This window comes from Engraulis encrasicolus, chromosome 4, assembly GCF_034702125.1.
Source record: "Engraulis encrasicolus isolate BLACKSEA-1 chromosome 4, IST_EnEncr_1.0, whole genome shotgun sequence".
NCBI classification, from domain to species: domain Eukaryota; kingdom Metazoa; phylum Chordata; class Actinopteri; order Clupeiformes; family Engraulidae; genus Engraulis; species Engraulis encrasicolus.
In genome coordinates, this window is record NC_085860.1 from 17,607,679 (window position 1) to 17,629,799 (window position 22,121).

Genomic DNA, 22,121 nt, shown 5'->3' on the forward strand with positions numbered 1-22,121 from the left:
TGGCTGCTTGTAAAAATGGCCCCCTCAAGCAAGCACATTTAAAGGCATTTCACTGAACATGTTTAAAGGTTATAGAACTAAACGGAACCATTGCCATCTCCTCTCTTTTATTGTTATTGTCATGTTTGGGGAGCAGCAGCAGCGTTAAATCAATTGTGATCCTCAGGCATGCCATTACCTCAACACTTTGTAGTGGCCCCTGTTTATTGCTTTGATGTTACCATGGAGGATATCGTGTCCTACAAGACATTTGCTCAATTACCTCATGTATCGCCTTTAAATAAGTAGTAAATGTTCTTTGAGTCTGTCAGTCAGATGAAATGATTGCCGTTCACCCACTGTCCGAAAGATGTACTTACAGTCGTTGTATCTACGTACTAGGAGCATAGGCCACTGTGGTGTTTGGTTGTGTAGCCCCTTAGTGTAAATGGGGTCGCCGGCTGGCCTATTCACTCTTTGCTGAAAATACTCAACTACATCATAACATCATTGCTATGGTATTGCCTTAAGTAACAGATTATGACATAGCCCCCCTTACAATTTTGGTGACATTAAGTTTATAACATAGGCTCTGCCCTAAGGGGTTAATAGATTGTCAGAGCTTCTCTGCTGTCTCCTGTAGAATACTTGTGTTGAATACTTGTCAACTGATTCCCCCATCCTGCATTTCAGCCTGTCGTTATGGACTAGTAGACCCTTTGGCTGTCCTCTGGTGATTTACCTGGATTACCAACTTTAATGTCCTTTTTACAGAGCAAAAGCCCTGGTCAATTTATTGTTCCTCAGCCAACTGTTAACAGGTTTATCTAGTGTGCACTTTTAAGAGTCTGCCATGCTGGTAGCCCACTTTAATGGGAACTTATAAATAAACTCCACGAGCTCACTCCTACATGCATATAAAAAGTCACTATGTAGAACGCAATTGACTTTTGCCTACCTTTCAGGGGTGAAGGAGGAGGATAAGGATGGCTTTGCTCTAATATCGCTTATCTAATGTACCGATACATACCCCAAAGATGCCGCGTGAGCTGTTTAACTGGACAGTTCTTCTCCTCCTCCCCCCCCCCCCTCTCTCTCTCTCCATCTATCCTGTGAATTTATTGTCGGACTGAGCAAAACATAAACAGATGGAATGACTGCAGACTTTCTGAGTCTAGTTTTTTTGACTGTGGACAGTAGTGTGTGTGTGTGTGTGTGTGTGTGTGTGTGTGTGTGTGTGTGTGTGTGTGTGTGTGTGTGTGTGTGTGTGTGTGTGTGTGTGTGTGTGTGTGTGGAGGGGGGCTGGGGGGCTGTCCTCCTGGAACATAATTCATGATGCCATGAATAGTAATTCAATTAGTGAAAATGCTACTTTTCCAGGCACAAATGCTAAATGTTCCCAACAAAACGAATTATTTAACATCAGTCCCTTATTTAGTCCCTTGTAGTTTGCATTGTTTTACTGTCTAAATCACAAAATTCCCCTGCATTAAAACTGTGGTAATACAGTAGTATTAAAGCTTACATTAGACATACAGTACACTTTTTAATAAGGGGAGAAGTGTTAACACACTAAAATGATGAACTGCTTTGTGAAGACCGCTGACTGCTTTGAAGCTGTGAAGTAAACCAAGTTCCACTTTCAGGATGCAGAGATCAGGTATGAAGAACAGATCAATAAACTGGTCCTGGAGAAGCAGGAATTGGAGTGGGAAAAGGTACGGTGCAAAGTCAAATCTTTATTTTTGTCATTTATGCATAGTCTTGGCACATAGGAACTCTTGTGCAGGCCCTCTGAGTCAATAAATAGAAAAAAGACAAAGACAAAAGACATTCAAAAAATGTTATCCAAGTACAAAAAAAAATCAAGAAATCAAAAAATCTAAGAAAACCACAGAACAACCCTGTGAAGCCTGTCAGATGAAGATAAAAGTTTGGTTACGTCAAAGATTCACTCAGACAATAGTGTTGAAAGTCTACATAAGATTAAACAAATCCTGCTTGATCTCATACTAGGAATCTGTTCAGCACCAGATCAACACTGTGACCAGTCAGCACAATGAGGCTCTGGAAGCGGTGAAAAAGAGGGTAAGGATGGAACTGTTCCTGCTTTCCACAGAATTACATAGAACTAGAAACACAATGAAACTCCCATTTTGTTACTCCTTCAGTTTCAGGCCCAAATTCGAGGGATGGAAGAAGACAAGGTACTTACTTTTTTCTTTTTTGTTGTTTTTAGAAATATATATATATATATTATTCTTGCCTTTTCTGTTCACTCTGCATGTCTATTTTGGGAAGCTGCAGTTTAATGTGTCACTGTTATTTTTGACAACGCATCCATTCCTCCCTCGCAGGGAAAGCACCAACTCACTGCTGAGCTCAGGGAGAAAGAGATGACCAGTCTCAAGGAGGAGCTTAAATCACTGCAGGTAAGACTAAATGCCACGGATGAAGACAAATATAACAACAATACTAAAGTAAGAAGATTCACCAGTTCAGCTCACATGTGGAAAACTTGATTTTATGGTTTTGTGAAGTGCCAAAAGATTTCAGCGTTGCCACGTCTTTAGCATAGAATCAAGTTTTCCGCATCTGAGCATCTCCAGTGAACCTCGGCTTGAACTAAGCCCTCTCCCATAGATATACACACCAGATTGTGAAGCACAGAAGCACGTTGGAAATGCGGTTTTTGTTTTTTGTTTTTTAAACAAAACTCATTTGTTTGGAGGTGTTTAATCAAAAGATTAACAAAGAAGAAAACTGCAGAATATGCACCCCTCAAATTTGGGATGGGGGAAAAAAACAGATAGCTAGGAGAAGGCGGAAGAGCCGAATGCTTATAAATTTGAACCTTACTTTTTTTTGTATATTGTATATTGTGTGTATATTATGCTCCAGTCTTTCTTACGCACAAGCCATATGAACACACCCTCGGCAACAGCAATTGGGGGGTCAGGGGAAGGTATTGCAGCTCGAGTGAATGCTAAGACACACTATACGGATGCATGACCCAGAAAATGACCCTAGTGGCTCAATTTGGTGTACTTAGACATGGCGCTGGTGATGTATGCCGGACTCCACGCTTCACCACACAAAGTGATCCGACACTAAAACAGCCATAAAGACTCTTGTTACCTTTTTTGTTATTTATTTTAAGCTGAAGTAATGAGATTGTTACATTACTAAAAGACACGCTGGAGCCATCTGGGGTGACACATGGTGATATACTGTGTGTCTCTTGCCTAGACATTAAGGCTGTGAACACTGGGGTGGGTATTGGCAACAACCTCACGTTACACTGTAGTGCATGTAAAACGCGGCCTTCACAAAGCTGTAGTCCTACTGCATAGTAAGGAGCAACTGTCAGATGCAGTTTCAGCACCTTGATAAACGAATTATTTATTGCAAATGAAATATTGATACTGATGCCACCGTATCGATACCTTTGTCGCGAAGAGGCCAGCGTTGATGTATCCCGATACCGATATTTTGAACTCACTCCTAGTGAACACTGCTGTAGAGGATAACATTTTATCGTTTGTGTAGTTATGTGCTCTATACCACATTGATGTACTTCAATTGTTACGAGTATTTTTGGACCTTCAGAAGAGTAAAAGTATGCACACCCCACTTCACTGAGGCCAGGTGCAAGACAACAAAGGCATATCTGACAATAGAGAGAGTAAAAGTCTGTACACCACACCTCAGCTCCACCTGTGAGCTTTATTCAAGACATACAGTTTCAACCCAGCGGGTCTTCAGACATGGTGCCTGATGCCTTATGAAAAGTAGGGCTGCACAATATATCGAAAATGTATCGAAATCGTAATGTCAAGAGTGGCGATATGTGTATCGCGAAAATGACTTGATTATCGCCAACAAGTAAAACATTACTGTGCAGTCCAATCTCTAGCTGAATATCAACATGCGCAAGAAGCCCCCCATGATCAAAGCCACGCCCTCCACACAGACCGACAAATTAGTGACAAGAAAAACACTCGGCTATAGGCCTATGTCCAAATATCGTTTAAATTTTGTTATTGAGGTATTGCATGTTGTTATCGAGATTTTTTTCTATCGTGCAGCCCTAATGGAGAGCTTGCTATGTCTAAACAAAGTATGTTAGTACCTTACGAGATTACTATAAATGTGCATAATTGAAGCAAATATTTGATATGAACTTTATTTACATGGAAAGTGCATGGCTACTTTTCTGATGCAATATAATTTGGTGAAAATGTCTGTCATTTTATGCGATTTTCTTTATTGGCGCATCAGCCATATTGACATATTTGATTTTTTTGTAACTGACTAACTGTTACTGTATATTGTTTTTTTGAACTGACATTTCTTTTTGTTTCTGTTTTTGCAGTTGTGCAAGTACAGTTTGGAGAAGAAGTTGGGCGAGCTGGTAAGCAGAGCACTGGTCAGTCTGGAATAATAGTAGAGTGGAGCTGGGGTGGGGGTGGGAGTTAGGAGGGGGGCCGCGATAGTGGGCGGGGGGGGGCGATAGTGGGGGTGGGAGTTAGGTGGGGGGGCCATGATAGTGGGGGTGGGAGTTAGGTTGGGGGGAGCGATAGTGGGGGTGGGAGTTAGGTGGGGGGGGCCGCGATAGTGGAGGTGGGAGTTAGGTGGGGGTCCACGATCGTGGGGGTGGGAGTTAGGTGGGGGGCCGCGATAGAGGGGGTGGGAATTAGTTGGGGGGGGCGAGATAGTGGGGGGGGGAGTTAGGTGGGGAGTCGCGATAGTGGGGGTGGGAGTTATGTGGGGGGGCCGCAATGGTCAGGGTTGGAGTTAGGAGGGGGCACAATAGTGAGGATGGGAGTTAGGTGGGGGGCCGCGATAGAGGGGGTGGGAGTTAGTTGGGGGGCCACGATCGCAGGGGTGGGAGTTAGGTGGCGGGCCGCGATAGTGGGGGTGGAAGTTAGGTGAGAGGCCGCGATAATCAGAGTGGGAGGGTTTTTTTTGGCGGGGGGGTTGTGGCAGTGCGGAGGATGGGGATTAGTGTAAAGGTGGGTGGGGGGGGGGTGTGGCTGGTTGTGTGGAGGTTAGTTTGTGTGTGTGCATGGGGAGGCTGCAGTGCAGAGTTTAGTGTGTGGGGGGGTTGGATTGCTGAGGAGGCTGGATGATGGGGATTAGTGTGAAAGTGTGTGTGTGTTGGGGGGGGCAGTGCGGAGGTTAGTGTGTGTGTGTGTGTGTGTGTGTGTGTGTGTGTGTGTGTGTGTGTGTGTGTGTGTGTGTGTGTGTGTGTGTGTGTGTGTGTGTGTGTGTGTGTGTGTGGGTGTTGGGTGTGTGTGTGTGTGTGTGTGTATTGCAGAGGAGGCTCAGCTGTGGAGGCTCTCATCAGCAACGGCAGGATGGGGAGTGAGCTTGACACTTGAACCGCCAGCACAGCCGAGAAAATATCACTATTAAAATATTTTATATCAGAGCTGCGCACCGTTTAACCTCTCAATGGGCTGCGGAGGAGGAGGAGGAGGTGGTGGTGATGGGGGTGGAGGGGGTGGTGATGGGGGGGTGGGGGGTGGGGAGTGTGGAAAAAAGAAAATCGCTTTGATACAGACAATCAAACAGTAACGACAGAAATTCATAATAAAAGCCCTTCAGGCATGGGTCAGGGCAGCCTCCTTATCTGTTCTGGAGGAGCAGTCAGCCAAGTCGTTAAACGAAAGCCTTCAGGACAGCACAGAGTGCCGCATCCACACCACACCACATCACATCACATCACACACATCACACACAGCAGACCCCCCCCTTGTGTTTAAAGGAAGGCTGGGGACGGGAGGGCCAAAGCACTTGAATGAATTTGTGGCTCTTACAGTGTAGCTCTGAAGTCCAATATAAAAAAAAAAAACTTAACCAAACTAAAGTTGTCCAGGTCGTGAGCGAGGGTATTGAAGACACGCGTGTGTGTGTGTGTGTGTGTGTGTGTGTGTGTGTGTGTGTGTGTGTGTGTGTGTGTGTGTGTGTGTGTGTGTGTGTGTGTGTGTCTCCCAGGAGCAGAAGCTGGAGTTGCAGAGCCAGAGTAAAGATGGGCACCTGAAGCAGCTGGGGGAGGTGGAGCAGCGCTTCGGGGTTGTGGCACGCCAGTGTGCCGTGCTCAAGCAGGCCCACGACCGACTGCAGCACAACGGTACCGCGCACACACACACACACATACACACACACACACACACACACACACACACACACACACACACACACACACACACACACACACACACACACACACACACCATACTGCAGCGCTTCGGGGTGGTGGCACGCCAGTGTGCCGTGCTCAAGCAGGCCCACGACCGACTGCAGCACAACGGTACCGCGCACACACACACACACATACACACACACACACACAGGCTCACGACCGACTGCAGCACAACGGTGCCGCCCACACACACACACACACACACACACACTATACTGCAGCGCTTCGGGGTGGTGGCACGCCAGTGTAGCGTCCTCAAGCAGGCCCGAGACAGACTGCAGCACAACGGTACTGCACACACACACACACACACACACACCAGACTGCAGCAGAAGGGTACCACCAAACAGCCTAACACACACCACACACACACACACACACACATACACACACACACACACACACACACACACACACACACACACACACACACACACAAATGTGTCTGCAATACCCTCGCACAGGCCCACGACAGACTGCAGCAGAACGGTACCGCACACACACAACTACACACGCATCAATACCACACACACACACACACACACACACACACACACACACACACACACACACACACACACACACACACACACACACACACACACACAAGCCCACGACACACTACAGCAGAATGGTACCACACACACACACACACACACACACAAGCCCACAACAGACTGCAGTAGAACGGTACCACACACACACACACACACACACACACACACACACACACACTCACACAGGCCCACGACAGACTACAGCAGAACGGTACCACACACACGCGCGCGCGTACGAAAAATGTTTTTACACTTTCACTTTTGCCAGTAACAACAAAATTAAACCAAAACATGTGGGGTCCAGTATTTGGGCCCCATATGGAGGGCCACACCTTGGTGGTGTGCTCCAACAGCACACACACACACACACACACACACAAACACACACACACACACACACACACACACACACACACACACACACACACACACACACACACACACACACACACGCACACACACACACCCTGTCTAAAACAATATAATACTTTACAGTATACTATACTGTAGTATAATACTGTAAATACTGTACTGAATATATACACAAGGGATGCAGTAGAGATACAGACATATAGCGCAAAATACAGTATAAACTAGAACGGGCACTCGGTAGAGCGCAAACCTTCGCCTACGCCACTTATTTTTTTCTGTCCATCTTCAGAGTGTGGGGCATTTCGCAAGGTCTTGACCCCACTGACCGTTGACCCCCAACCGCTAAAAAACGTATGGACACCACCATGACGTGTGGCACATCACAAGATCGGGAATTGAATTCTGCACATCTTGGCACTGGTTTCAGGCAAATCGGATGCCAATTAACCGAGATATCGCAAATTTACGTTTTTGACCTTTTCGTGACCTTGACCTTGACCTTTGACCCAATCACTCCCAAAAAGTAATCGATTGTTCCTTGGGTCATGACCAATCATCCCACTAAATTTCATAAAAATCGGCTCAGTTCTGTCTGAGTTATACGAAGTACAAACAAACAAACAAACAAACATATTCACAAATAAATAAATAAAAAATACACAGCGGTCAAAACATAACCTTCGTGACAAAGTCGGCGAAGGTAATTACAGTACAATACATGGTAAATGAACTGCATTTTTATAGCGCTTTTCCTCTCCTTCCAGCACTCAAAGCGCTTTAGAATACATGAGTTCTAAATTTTTGTTTTCTCCTGACGACGAGCGAAACTAGCTGCGCACAACTCAACCTCTGACTGTTGGAAACCACTGTCGGTCAAAAAATTAGCTCACATGGTTGGCTGCCAGTGTCTTGCCCCTTCTCACAACACCATGTTTACAAACAAAAAAAAATCCATCTATACATGCAGTGCAATAAATGCAATAGACAAATAGAATGTGTCAAAAATTACAAAGCCTGTAGAGAAAACGAAGTTGTTATAAATGCACCTGCTAAGTGTAGTGTAAATAAATATGTCATGTAACAAGTAACAAGATTCCATGCTTTGTACTAATAACGCGATATGTTGTACATCAAGTGCCTAAAAACACCATTTCAATTAGCAAAATCTCCTTCAGGCTCAGAGTGGGGCATTACTCTATTGACCTCCAAAAAGAAAGAGCAACTTTCGATAAAAAGTGACAAGCCAATGAATTACAGAAGCAATCTTGTTTTTCTCAGATTCTACCATTTTGGTCATAGCTTTTGCTCCTTCTAATGTGCCGTTTACGTGCGGCGGCCTCTGTAAACATATTTATCATGTGCTCCCAAACTATAGTATCAACTATTTATGTACAGCGAGCGATACAGTTGCACTGGCTCTGGCAGCTGTGGGTAATTTAAAGGAGATAGAGGAGGGGGGGCAGATCCGCTGTGTCGGACAGAGTCAGTCTGGAAAATGTTATGTGCTGGCCATTCATTGTGAAGAATGTTGATAGGACCTGAAGGGATGTTACCTTTACCTAGGGGAGTTTGGGGGAGCTTGACCTTTTTTTACTCTTAAGGTAGCCAAGCAAATTACTCTGTCATGTGCAAATGATAACTGCATGCAGGCCCGCCGACCGGGGGAGGGACAAACAGGTATGTCGTCTTGGGCCCAGGGAGGCAGAGGGCCTAGAATTGGGTGTATTGGGTGCATGTATTGGGTAAGGGGCCATTTCAGATGGCTTTGTCCTGGGCACAGCAAAAGTTGTCATCGACCCTGACGGCATGTCATTTGTTTTGTGTCACAGCACCATGGTGTTTGACAGTTACATTGTCACATTTTTGAATGTGTTTAATGTTTTTTTTATGCCTTTGGCTACAGTATAGTCTGTGTTTATCTTATTGTCATTGTTTTGTTATTGTTTTTCTTTTGGCAGTGGAAGAGGCTGTGAAACTCAACAAGAAGCTGTCTACTGTAAATAAAAGTCAAGCGTCGAAAATAAACACACTTACACAGGTATGCTCACTCAGTATTTAATTCGATAATTTATTCATATTTTAAGGTTTGCGTGAAACTTGCCCCTAATTGTCTGTGTTTCCTTGAGAGTGTAGACTGAGAAAATGTAAAAAGTCACAGTGTACTGTAGCTTGCCGAAGTAGTCACTTACCTCATTTTCATAGACTCTACCATGAATTGTTGCTTGAAAAAAAAAGTCATAAACTCCCGTCCCAACGTGCAATATAAATCCTATTCCTTGAATAACTCCACTATTTGTAAGCTCCCATGCATGAAGCGGTGACGGGTCACCGCTCATCTGTTGAGAAGGTGCAGGATTTAGTGGAGACAAAGGAGAAAATCCGCACACCTCAGGTCTTGTGCAAAATAGCTTTACTGGTATTGCAAGCTTTTGGCCACTCTGCCCAATGAAGGTCTAAGTTAGAGCTGTAGTATTTTGCGCAAGACCTGCGGTGTGCGAATTTTCTCCTTTTTATTTAGAAGTCTTAACAGTAAAGCAGTACCAGTAAAGCTATTTTGCACAAGACCTGAGGTGTGCGGATTTTTTCCTTTATATGCATTCCCATCCGTGGTGCCTTGGTCACGGTGTGGAGTCTATGAACGCTTCAGTCTGGCTTACAGTTAGGTGCCTCTGCCTGCCACACCACAGGACACGGAGAGGCTGAATGGTGAGCTGATCAAGTCCAAGGTGCTGTCTGCGTACCAGTCGGGAGAGGACAACTCCGGCCTCAAGGAGTGTGAACGGCAAATCCAGCAGCTGCAGCAGCGACTGCGCACGGTACAGTCAAGTGAAGAGATATACGCTACTACGCGCGCTCAGCCCTATAAATTAGCTTTTTTAATCACTTGCCAATTTGGCTAGTGGATGTTAAATCTTACTAGCCACACATGCTGTACAGTACACTCACTATGAGTCGAAGTGGCTAGTTGGTTCTCTTTTCTACCAGCCAAATTGAATTTTCACTAGCAGTTGGCCAGTGTTAATTTAGAGCCCTGCACGCGCTTACTAGGAACTGCCTTTGGTGTGATGCCCTAAGCTGTTCAACTATTTTGGTTGATAATTGATTTCTTGTTTTGTGATGCTGCTATTTAGGAAACGGAGCTGAACAAAAAACTTCAGAATGAGAATGAAGTTGCTCATTTGGAAAAACAGGTCAGGCTTGGGTCCTTTTTGTGCATTATTCCAGTTTGCTGTATTTTCTTTTAGCTGTTTGTTGTAAGAGATGACAGATGCTAACCAAACATCTGTATGTGATGACAAGAGGCCAAACTCCTTAGTGTGTGTGTGTGTGTGTGTGTGTGTGTGTGTGTGTGTGTGTGTGTGTGTGTGTGTGTGTGTGTGTGTGTGTGTGTGTGTGTGTGTGTGTGTGTGTGCGTGCGTGCGTGCGTGCAGGTGTGCACGCGTGTGCACTTGATGTTTCATCGTGGAAATTTGTGTTTGAGATCTTTTTTTCCTGCTTACTGTATGTACACTGTATGTTATGTGCGTGTGCTGGTGGGTGGATGTACAGTAATGTTAATGCATGTCTACTGTTTGTACTTTAATGGCTGTGTGTGTGTGTGTGTGTGTGTGTGTGTGTGTGTGTGTGTGTGTGTGTGTGTGTGTGTGTGTGTGTGTGTGTGTGTGTGTGTGCATGTGTGTGTGTGTGTTTGGGCGTTTGTGTGGATGCATGCGTGTGTGTGTGTGTGTGTGTGTGTGTTTCTGTGTGTGTGTGTGTGTGTGTGTGTGTGTGTGTGTGTGTGTGTGTGTGTGTGTGTGTGTGTGTGTGTGTGTGTGTGTGTGTGTGTGTGTGTGTGTGTTTGTGTGTGCGTACCTGTGTGTGCGTGTGTGTGTTTGTTTCTGTGTGTGTGTGTGCGTGTTTGCGTGCATAGGAAGTGCTCACCTCCCTGCAGCACACCCAGCAGTTGCTGCAGACCCAGACACAGGCTCTGAGTCGCTCCCAGGCAGAGCTGCTGGCCCAGAGAGAGGAGTATCAGGTCAGCAGCAGCCTCCCAGCACCCATCTCTCCCCTGTCACCTCCCCCCGCCACCTCCCCTTTCACCTCCCCTCTGCACCTCCCCTCTGACCTCCCGTTCTCGTCCCCCCTCCGCCACCTCCCCTCTCACCTCCCCTCTGCACCTTCCCCCCCCCCCCCCCCCCCCCCCCCACCTCCTGTCTTCTGCTCCCCCAGATCACACACGTCACTCCTTTTGTTTATGCTATAACTGCAAACAATTTTATGCAACTAATATATATATATTGCCCAAGACAATATTATCTTTTTAATATCAAAATCTTTATTTTAAAATACTATTTTGTTTCAGTTTTTTGTGAGTTACTGCTGTTACCCCCCCTCTCCGCCCCCTCTGTCACCTCCCCTCACCAGCCCCCTGCACTCCTCCTCCTCTGCTCCCCCAAATCACTCACACAAACTGAATCACATGGGCTTTTCATTTACTGACTAGCTAATTACATATTATTCAGCTATGTTGATATTTTGAGGGGGAAAACATTTCTCACTCCTTTTGTTCATGATATGACTGCGAACAATTTTAGACAACAAAAATATGTGTTGCCCAAGACAATATGTTTTGTATCAAATACCTTGAAAATAGGCCAATAGCTTGTACTTTTATGTTACATGTTTTTCATTTTAGCTTTCATATATGCCAGTGAGTACAGTATGTATTTCTGTACAGTGCACACTATCTGAGTGCTGTATGCTCGATCACAGCTTTTAAAGTCCACTGATTGTTTTCAAGAGCCCATTTAAAATCAGTGGTAGGCTATTCAGTAGCCCAGCACTGCAATAAGCCCCATGGGTGTTTGGATCAAAGCCGTTCCGTCCAGTTTGGAAACGGTAATGATCTTAATTTATACAAGAAGAGAAATAAATGATGGAGGCCCCACACAGCCAATAAAGATGATGGAGTGTGTTGTATATCACACACTGCACATTTAGGAAGCATGAAGTGCAACTGAATAATAATAGTAAGTGTGTTTATTCTTCATTTACTACCCCCCTGTCTTTTACAGCCTCTCTCACATCAGACAGGGCCCTCTTCTCTTCTCTTCTCTTCGCCACCGTCCAGGGCTGGACTGGCCATCTGGCATAGTGGGCATTTCCTGGTGGGCCCTGCACCGTTGTGGGCCCTTATTTTTTTACATTTCTGAAAATAGAGGCCCATGAGAGCTCGAGGCCCACTGGTGATTCAGTTCTTTGCCGCTAATTATTGAGGGGCCCCTTTACGCCAAAAGTGCCCGGGCCCCATTTCTCCACCAGTCCAGCCCTGCCTGCCTCCGTCTAATTCGCATTTTCATTCATTTATTAAAAGCGTTATTAACATGACACCCGGCAGCTGATTTGTATTGGCTCCCCGGCCCTGTTTAGGGGCCCCCTCTGTCTGGTTTAAATAAACACATAAAAATTTATCATTGCATTAAAATTTCTCGGGTGATTAATTTTATGGCCAGGCCCTCAAAAGACAGCACGAGCTAGTCCTGGAAGAAGCCAGAGGGAAGGAGGAGAAATTTGGTCGTCTGAAGGAGGAGTGCAAAAAGGACAACATCCTGTGGGGAAAAGAGGTACATGTGTGGAGACTGAGGCACAGACAGCTGAAGAGTTTTGTTGCAAAACAACGCATCCTCCATTTTTGACTTTTACATTTTATAATTGTACATGACTGTTCAGAAGTCTTATCATCTACGTATACATGTGAATTCTTGACATTCAAATATTTTGACAACATGCTTCTTAAACCTACTGCATATAAAATGCATTTTAGTCTAGGCAGAATTTGTGAAAATGTGCTTATTTAAGGTCCTGAAGGCAAATCATGTTAATTTTTGGTATACAACTGATTTAGGGGTATTGAAGGGTGCTGAATCCAAATCTGCTGTATACCGGGCGCAAAAATGTACGGAAATGCCTCAAACGAGCAAAATCCAATATGGCCGCTGACACCAGGTCAAAATCTCGCAATCCCTTTTCTTTTTGACTAAGCAAGGTATGAATATGAAAATAAGACTTATTTTTAAGCTTTCATATATGGGGAACCCCATTCTGTCATCATATTTAAGGTCAGATTTTGCAATGCAATGCAATGGCCAATAGAAAAATGTCAATTTCCCAAACTGCTCCAAAATGGATGTATGTAATTTAGCAACAAAGCTCTTCAGATACTTCAGACAATATGCTCTATTGTAGCTTCAGATTGTGTTGTCCCCAATGTATATAGTTGTCATTGTCATTCCATTCCTCTATCCTTACTTGAATATGCATTATGCACTTATAAAAGAGGAAATGCAACCAAAACCGCTGTGTAAATAAATAAAGATTATTATTAAGACTACGTTAATATGGAATTCACATTTACTAAATAAAAATTCCATAACATCTTTAAAAAAAATAACTTTTAGAAAGTACATGTAAGTGAAAGTGAACTTGTGTTTTGTGTTGTTTTGGGTGATGTAGAAACATGTGCTTGAGGAGAAGCTACAGGCTCAGCAGCAGGAGCTGGGCTCAGTGAGGGAGGCCTACGAACACCTCCATGACAAGCACAAGCAGCTCACCGACGCCAGGCTGCACACCGACAACACCCACAGCCCTAAGGTAGAGAACTAACAGATAACACCCACAGCCCTAAGGTAGAGAACTAACAGATAACACCCACAGCCCTAAGGTAGAGAACTAACAGATAACACCCACAGCCCTAAGGTAGATAACTAACAGATAACACCCACAGCCCTAAGGTAGAGAACTAACAGATAACACCCACAGCCCTAAGGTAGAGAACTAACAGTGGTCTCAAAAGCTAAAGTAAAAAAAGAAAAAGAAATGCTATTTCCTTACAACACTGTGACTTATCTGAGTAACCAGTAGACCTGTGGGCAGTAACTTAAGCCAATTTCAATATGCTGTTGTATTGGTCACGCTACCCTTGACTTGTCAGTTCCTGGTGATGCTGCATTTTTCGACTCCGCCCTTTCCGAGATCTGAGCTATTCTAATGGGGCAGATTTTGTTTACATTAAAAACTTTCTTAACATAGGCCTACTCCAAATATTATCCCAAAAGGTATTGATGTTTGCTAGTTGTCTGCTGATGTTGCATAACCTTTTGGACGTTATAGGGAATAAATCAAGATGTTTTTTTTTTCAATGTGAAAAACACCTGCACCCATCACAATGACCAGGATCTCGGAAAAGGCCAAGGAAAAAGAAAATTCTCAGGCACTGACAAGTCCAGGGTAGTGTGAGCATTATAAATGCAAGAAGCTATCCTTTAATCTGGCCCTGATCAGCTGACTCTCTGCTGGTTGGATACAATATGTGTTGTCAATAGAGATGGATATAACATGTTACCAGGAGCATGACTGATAAGATACTCTGTAGCGTTCTTCAGATTTTCACAAACTTTTTGCAGTGGCCTTTCATGAAAGGGCATAACAGGGAGACTATTGGTCATCGCTGTAGGAATTTGTCATGTGTTTTGTGCAAGGTTGTTGCTAATTAATGCAAAATAAGGAGTTGTAAAGTAAAGTAAGTAATATGTTACATTATTTTTAACAGATGCGAATGTGCTTTTTTTTTTTTTTTAAGTAACAATCTCTACTCTGGTTATCATCCACTAAATATTGCATGCTTGACTGTTGACTCTAAACAGCATGAGGGAATGCAAAACAAAGAAGGGAACAGTCAGCATGTTGATGGCCAACAGTTGGAAGATGCACCCATTAAAAGTGGATCACTCGAAGAACAGATTGATTCTCAGAGCGCAGTGCACAACACTACACATTCTGAAACGGTGCCAGGTCAGTGTAACCTCCAGTTTTATGTTTATGTTTACATTGTTTCCGTAGCCTCCCAAAAAATGTTCACTTCATATTTTAGTTCCACACATAAATTTGCCCTTCATCAGCCACACTGTAATAAAATCACGATATAGCTGTGTTTTACTGTGGGAAAATGCCATTCAGAACGCCTATGCAGTTTTCAAAATGTGAGTATGTTTGAAATGCTCTTCGTCATTATCCCATATAGTCCGAGTCTATGGTGACAGATAAAGCTCCTTATCCTAAAGATTAATCTACTCATCATCCTTCATCACAGTGTGAATATTTTTAAGTGCTAGTTATTGTTTTCATTTCAGAATCCCATATAGCCAAGTCTACAGTGATGGATAAAGCTACTCGTCCTACAGAGGTTCAGCGAATGGGAGTAGCTTACCCTCCATCCAACCAAACCGGTATTCACGGTGGTGCACCACCGGCCCACGTTGACTCGCCGGCAACTCAGCAACCTGCTGAACAGGAAGTGACAAAACAGAGTTGTCCCTCCTCCGACCAATCAGCTGTAACGCCATCAGCAGGACGTTCTGCTGCTCCTGTTGCTCTTGCTGGTTCTCAGAAGGACATTGTTGCCAAAGATGCACCTACTAGTGACGCAGCGATGAGCGCGATGACAGATCTTAACAAGAGCCGGGTTCCTGGCCTCCCTGAGACCAATCAGCCCAGCACCTCATTTACTGTGGATGACATGTCGAGAAGTGCAGACAACAACAACAGCAGCAGCAGCACGGCCTGCCAGAGGGAAGGGCCAGAGCTACTGCTAGGGCTTGGGCTTGGGCCAGGGCTATCTCTGCCTGAGACCAGCTCTGTTTACGACGGCAAGGGTGACCCTGGGCTTGCTGGAGGAGGAAAGGGGGAGGTGGGAGTAGTGCAGCAGCAGCAGCAGCAGCAGCAGACGGCATGTAGTACCCCTGAGGCAAGACAAGCCGCGTCACTAGATAACGCTCCAGACAGTCAGGCAGTGTCTCCAGCAGCAGCAGCAGCAGGAGCAGCAGCATCAACAACAACAACACAGGGCCCTGTGGCCACACAGACCCAGCCTCAGATGCTGTTGACCCAGCCGGAAGCCTTGCCACCATCACCACCACCACCACCAAGTGCCCTCACCATCCAAAACACAGGTGGAGGTGAAGTGGTCCCTCCCACCCATACAGCAGCTGGTCAGGTTGGTGTCAGTGGTCAGTGTGGCTCTGGCACCCCCATGGAGGTCACACTACTGACAACTCTCTCGCAGCAGAACACCACCACTCGTGTCCTACCAGGGCCAGAGAGACCCACCACGTCTTCACAGCCTCAAAAACACCCAGTTGAGTTGGCCTCCACACAGTGTACCAATCAAGCCCAGCATGACCACCTCGCTCATGCCAGTTTGCAGCCTAACCACCAGAAGAGCTGTTTTCAAGAGACAAAGGTTCTCCATGGCCAGAATAATATGTCATGTGGCCCACCCTCAGAGAAAGCAGCCGGCACAGCAGCTCAGGTCGTCGGCCCTGAAACTGAAAGAAACACTTCAGCTGCCGCACCACCACCACCAGCAGCAGCCGCTGACTCAAACGGCAGCCTTGTCACCACTGCTCACTTGCGCTCCCCTGAATTATTCCCTCCATCGCCCCCTGACACCAGCACAGAGGCAGGCCCACCACTGCCACCACCACAAGCAGCCGGGCCCTCTGAACAACCTTGCACCGCCGACGACAACCGCAGAAGCGACCAGAGCAACAACCTCAACGTCAACCCAGGAGCAGACGACGCCTCAGTCTCAGTTCAGTCTCAGACGTCCAAGACAAGCAGTGAAACAGGGGCCGACCAGAGGTCACACTGTCAAGCGGCGGCAGCAGATCTCGCAGCCACAGCCCCGACCACAGCAGCCCCAACCACCACCCCCGCCCCAGCCCCAGCCCCAGCCCCGGGGACAAAGACACACAGGTCCTCCTTTGTGTGGGGCGGCAGCAGCAGCAGCAGCAGCAGCAACACGCTGGCTAAGAGCTCAGCGCTGATGATGATGATGAGTTTGCACGGCGCGGACGGTGCTGCTCCACATGTCACTGCTCAGAGTAGCAGCTATAGCCCTGTCTGCACCATGTCCCAGGCAGCTCCGGGACCAGGGCCGAGGCCCGCCGTGTCCACAACACCACGCGGATTCCTGGAGGCTTCCTCCGCCTTCTCCTTCGCCGCTCCTATCTTTCAGCAAGGCAGACTTAACAAAAGAGGTGAGTGTTTTGAGATGAAGTCGTCGTTATCTTGCGAGCCCGAGTCGTGTGTGCCTGGCCTCATGTGTGTACACCGCAGCCTGTGTGCCTTTGCCATTCTCGTTATCGTCTTTAAAAACAACATTTGAACGATTTATTTTTGGCAAATTTATACAATTTTTGTCCCTTCACATCACATATTATCTGAACGGACATGTTTATTTTGTTAAATGTTTTATAGGATAAAAAATCCTACCACAGCAAGGAAGTAATGTAAGCCCAGGAATTCCAAACAATATAATGCTACTGTGTGGAAAAAATGGACGACTTCAGAGAGGAATGACTTGTTTTTACCAAGAAAAAAAAAAAGATTTATTCCTCTGCACTTAAAACTTTCAGGAAACGGTTGCCAAGTTGCAGGTTTGAGTTTGTACTTGGCAGGAAAGCCTCAGGATTTGTTGGTGTGATTATGAACACAGATGTCTGTATCATTGTGTCATTGGGGCGATATGAACACATATTTCTTTATCTTTGCTGTTATTGGGCTGATTTGAACACAGATGTCTTAATCTTTTGCTGTTGTTTGTGTGGTTTCATTTCATCACAGATGTCGGTATCTCCTTGTGTTGCCTCTATGTAGATTCTACAGCTCATGTAAGAAGTGCAGGAGCTTCAGAGGGTGCTGGCGTGGATCCGGGCCACAGGAGAGACCAGTCGAAGGACTGGAACGCCATCAGACGCAGCCTCAGTGAGATGACCACAGCAGGAATGGTGGTGAGTCTCTCACACACACACACACACACACTCAGATCCACTTCATTTTACCTCAAGACACACACACACAGGCTTGCACGCTTGCAAACACACACACACACACGCACACACACTGTGTGCGTGCAACAACTACTGGATGTACAGCAGAGTTAGTCTCTTCCTACTCACACACAGACACACGCACACACACACTTACGCACACACACACAGAGCAGTCACCCATCAGCAAAAGACAACACAGAAGTTGCACAGGCATGCATATCGGTTTGACTTTCAATTTCCTGAGCATGTCAGATTGCTCTGCAATCATTTCTGAGGGAAAGCAGCAGGAAGCCGTAGCCTCTTGTGTTCATCCCTCTCTCTGGGTCTCAGCTAGTGGCCTTGCTCCAGGGGGAGCACCAGGGTGGAATCAGAGGGATCGGCCTAGACTGCCAGAGATCACAACCCCCCCCACCCCATCCCATTCATTTACAGTTTATTCCCTTTTTGACGGTTTATTCATTCCTTTTCTTTTGTCATACATGTGTTAGAACACACTAATGGTGTGCACAGAATAGCACAGCTTTTCTGTAATGCCTTGTCCACACCAAGAGCGACCTACGCTGCCTGGTAGCGGAGGTAACAGAATTTCGCCTTGAATTTGCTGTATTCGCTCTGGACGTGACACTGACATGTTTGATTTAGCTAATCACATAACGGCTCTGGCTTGATAGCCTGGGACATTCAGAGATATGAACATTCCAATTGGTTTACGCCGAACCGCATCATAGCTCATTACCATAATATTAGCTGACTTTTTATTAGCTCTGGTTGCAGCAAAGTGTAAAAAAAAGCAACATGGGAAAAAAAAATAATTGCTATTTTGAGGACCACTTGAAATTGTAAACAAAAAGTTTGTTTTTTGTTAGTTTCCCCTTTATCGATTCCTTTTTAGTTTTTTTGCTAAGTGTGGAGCTCGTAGCCTCAGCAGTACCGCTGCCGCCGCATGTCTGGGCGGTCTCTGCAGAGTTGCGTTCGTACATGTAGAAATTTATTGCCTGTGGGAAGGCACTTCCTAATAATGTTCTGCTACCAACGTTCACTCACACACTCTGTCATCCGATTTCCACAGCCATCAGCCGGTGTCACTCTTCCGCTTATTGCAACCAGATGCTGCTATTTGCAAAGGAATTGGCAGAGAATGCACTTTTGCTGGAGCGCTGGACGATGGAGGAGGGGAGGAGGAAGGGCGAAAAAAAGTAAAAACCTGGAAGTAGTTGGTGGATATGAAGGGCAGGAGCTAGTGATAGTAGGGTGGCAGTGGGTTAACGTACACGGAGCAATAAAATGGAGGGACGAGTCCAATCTCTGCCATGTCTCATTAACCGAGCGGGGAGTGTGGGTGAGCAATGATGGCAGATGCTCTCTCTCTCTCTCTCTCTCTCTCTCTCTCTCTCTCTCTCTCTCTCTCTCTCTCTCTCTCTCTCTCTCTCTCTCTCTCTCTCTATCTCCTGCCTCTCTCCCTCCTGAGCAAGACATGGCCCAGAGATTGAATGGAGGCGAGGAGGAGGAATAAAGAAAAGTATCCTGAGTAAAGGGGAGTGTTATCGCCCCAATCCGCTGTAAATCGCACGGCGTGTACATTTGAATCAGAAGGGTGCCATAAGTGTCATGACCGTCTTGATTTCTCGGCAGGAGGGTCGGCTGTCCATCCCCTTCAGCTCGGCGGCAAGCTCCTCCGCGCCCCTGACACCGGAGTCATCGCAGGGTAATGACTTGAGACAGGATTGCACTCCCTCCCAGTCCGTCACCCACCCGCGACAGCAGTCCACGAGTGGTGGCGGTGGCGGTGGCACTGGGGTGACGATGACGGTAACGACCGCCCAGTGGCCGGTGGCTGAGGGCTCGCAGCAGGCCAGGCTGCAGGACAGGCCCACCATCAACATCCGAGACCAGATCGCAAAACTAGAGCAGTTCCTGAACTCAGAGGGAGCCAGCTTGCCCAAGAAGTCCAAAATAGAGGAATGAGCTACAGCAGTAGGTTGTGATTGATAGCTTACGCTTACAAAGTATGTTGTATCTTCACAAAATGAAGATAGTCAGCTACTGTCAGATGAAAAACTTGGCTGATTTTGTTTCTGCAGATAGATTAAAAACTGTACTTTCGGCGCTGTATTTCAATTTTTGTCCACGTATAAGAACACAATCCATGAGTGATTACTACAACAGCAAGCTGTGAACCATCTGTATTATACCTCTTTAAACAAACAAAATGATAACTTTGTATGTCTCAAAATGGAGTTCTTGAATATTTGTCTGACTGTGTGTTCATTTAATGCACAACATTGTGTCTGCATAAAATGCAGCAAACTGTGAACCACATGTACTGTATTACCTCTTTAAACAAATAAAAGGATAACTTTGTATGTTTAGGTATGTCTCGAAATGGAATTATTGAATATTTGTCTTGCTGTGTGTCCATTTTAGTGCACAACATTGGCTACGTTTACATGACGTTTTTAATTCCAAATTAATAATTCAGAATTAATTACTTTCATCTTTCATTTAATTCCGAATTGTGAAGTGTTTGCATTACGTTTTCAAAGCGGAATTAAGCTTTATTCAGAATTAAAGGGAGTTAATTCGGATTTAAATGTCTCATGTAAACGTAGCAATTGTGTCTGCAATGAAATGCCTTTTTTGATTTCTTGCTTGTTGATTGTCTTTGAAGTAATCAAGCTGTGGACAACAGCTGTGGGTAGTCTTATGTGCTGTAATTAACACTAATTACTGATCAGGACAGTGTGCCAGGGCCACTCGCAAACATTTAATGGCCACAAACAACATTCATTTGCATGTGGTGCACTCACACCATGGCAAACTTAGCCTAATTATAACACACAATTAAGAACAATCAATTAGCACACATTAGCCTAAATTAACGAATGCAAATGAAGCTCTTATTAACTTTATGTTCTGAGAGAGGAGGCTGTGTAGACCATGTGGACACATGTTAGGGCAATGCAGTTGAGTACTTGTGCCGCCTGCGAGGGCCGCTGGTTGGAATTAACAAGTAGCTAGTTTATGTGCCACTGCCTTATGTGCCTGGTAGTCTTGAGGAAATTAAAGTCCTCTTGACACAGTTAAGGTTAAATATTCACCTCTCAAAGTATCACAAGTCGTACAGTCAACCTCACACAAAACTTTAACATTAACAAAGTGCCACTGCAACTGAGATTCTCAAAGTACAGCACCTATATATAAACTTGCTGTTGTGATCCTTTGCCTTCATTGAAAGGAGGCCATTACACTTCCCGTGTTTGCCCTGTTAATTTTTATTCACTCTTACACAAACCAAGAAATTGGACAAGGAAATGTTCCCTGCAACGAAATTAAAAAGCACACAGCAAAAAATGATGGACCAATAATTATTCCTTTCTTTTTTTCTTTTTTCTTTTGCTTTGATGGTGGCACAAGGTCCCTCCAAGGTCTATCTTAATACACTTACTCATTATGAAGATGTCAAAATGTTAATGTCGTCATAAAGAAATCTTATGTGCGCGCGTGTGAGCCTCTTGCCAGCAGAGCTGACCCTTATCCCTTAAAGGGAGGGGAGCAATATGGAGGGTGTCATTTTAATACACACAAAAGGATTATGAAGAGACAGTCCTTTGAAACAGTCAATTACTCCTGAGCGTGGGAGTGTACCTGGTGTTAATTACCAGCCGCGCTTATACAGTGCGTAAATAAAGAGCATGCTGACATTCGCATTCCATCACTGCGTCCTGAGTGCCAAAGCAAATTAGCTAGCGAGGGCCCTTGTGTGCTTCACTGGGTCCTGTGCATTCATTTAACACTAGAATAACACTCTCCAGAAAACAAGGGGAGCACTATGGGAGAGGAGGGGAGGAGAGGAGGGATGGGGCGGCCAGGGAGGGGGAACTTGGTGCCCGTCTCCTACTAGGCCAATCTGGCCAAGCTATTGTTTTTAAACTTGGTGTAGAAATGCATTTGGTGGAGCTCTTAGCCTTAGAGGCCTCTTGAGGGATAAAGGAAGTTAAAGTTTGTAGGGCACTGACTATAATTCTTTGAGCTGAATGTGAAACAAGTGACAACTCTTTTTAAAATTATTTTCATGTGTTTTTTGGTTATTACTACGGGAGGAAAAATAGCAGAGTGAGTCATGTCCGAGCCCGA

The 22,121-nt window shown here is 45.4% G+C and overlaps 1 protein-coding gene across 1 annotated transcript; it reads left to right on the forward strand.

The window, feature by feature from the left end:
• Positions 1–1,630: 1,630 nt before the first annotated feature.
• On the forward strand, positions 1,631–20,356 carry LOC134447097 (mucin-5AC-like). The gene is made up of 17 exons (XM_063196382.1): positions 1,631–1,697; positions 1,996–2,067; positions 2,151–2,186; positions 2,337–2,411; positions 4,355–4,393; positions 5,980–6,120; positions 6,229–6,295; positions 9,075–9,154; positions 9,804–9,932; positions 10,248–10,307; positions 11,027–11,131; positions 12,609–12,719; positions 13,609–13,746; positions 14,799–14,946; positions 15,285–17,192; positions 17,812–17,945; positions 19,620–20,356. The coding sequence occupies exons 3-17, from the start codon at positions 2,172–2,174 to the stop codon at positions 19,950–19,952; spliced, it is 3,483 nt and encodes a 1,160-aa protein (XP_063052452.1). The 5' UTR covers positions 1,631–1,697; positions 1,996–2,067; positions 2,151–2,171; the 3' UTR covers positions 19,953–20,356.
• The last annotated feature ends 1,765 nt before the right edge of the window (positions 20,357–22,121 follow it).

Bases quoted from the DNA above. Each gene is read 5' to 3' on its own strand.
- LOC134447097 (XM_063196382.1), top strand. The intron at 9,155-9,803 runs GTATGCTCACTC...GCCACACCACAG, and splicing joins AAATAAACACACTTACACAG to GACACGGAGAGGCTGAATGG. The intron at 17,193-17,811 runs GTGAGTGTTTTG...GCCTCTATGTAG, and splicing joins AGGCAGACTTAACAAAAGAG to ATTCTACAGCTCATGTAAGA.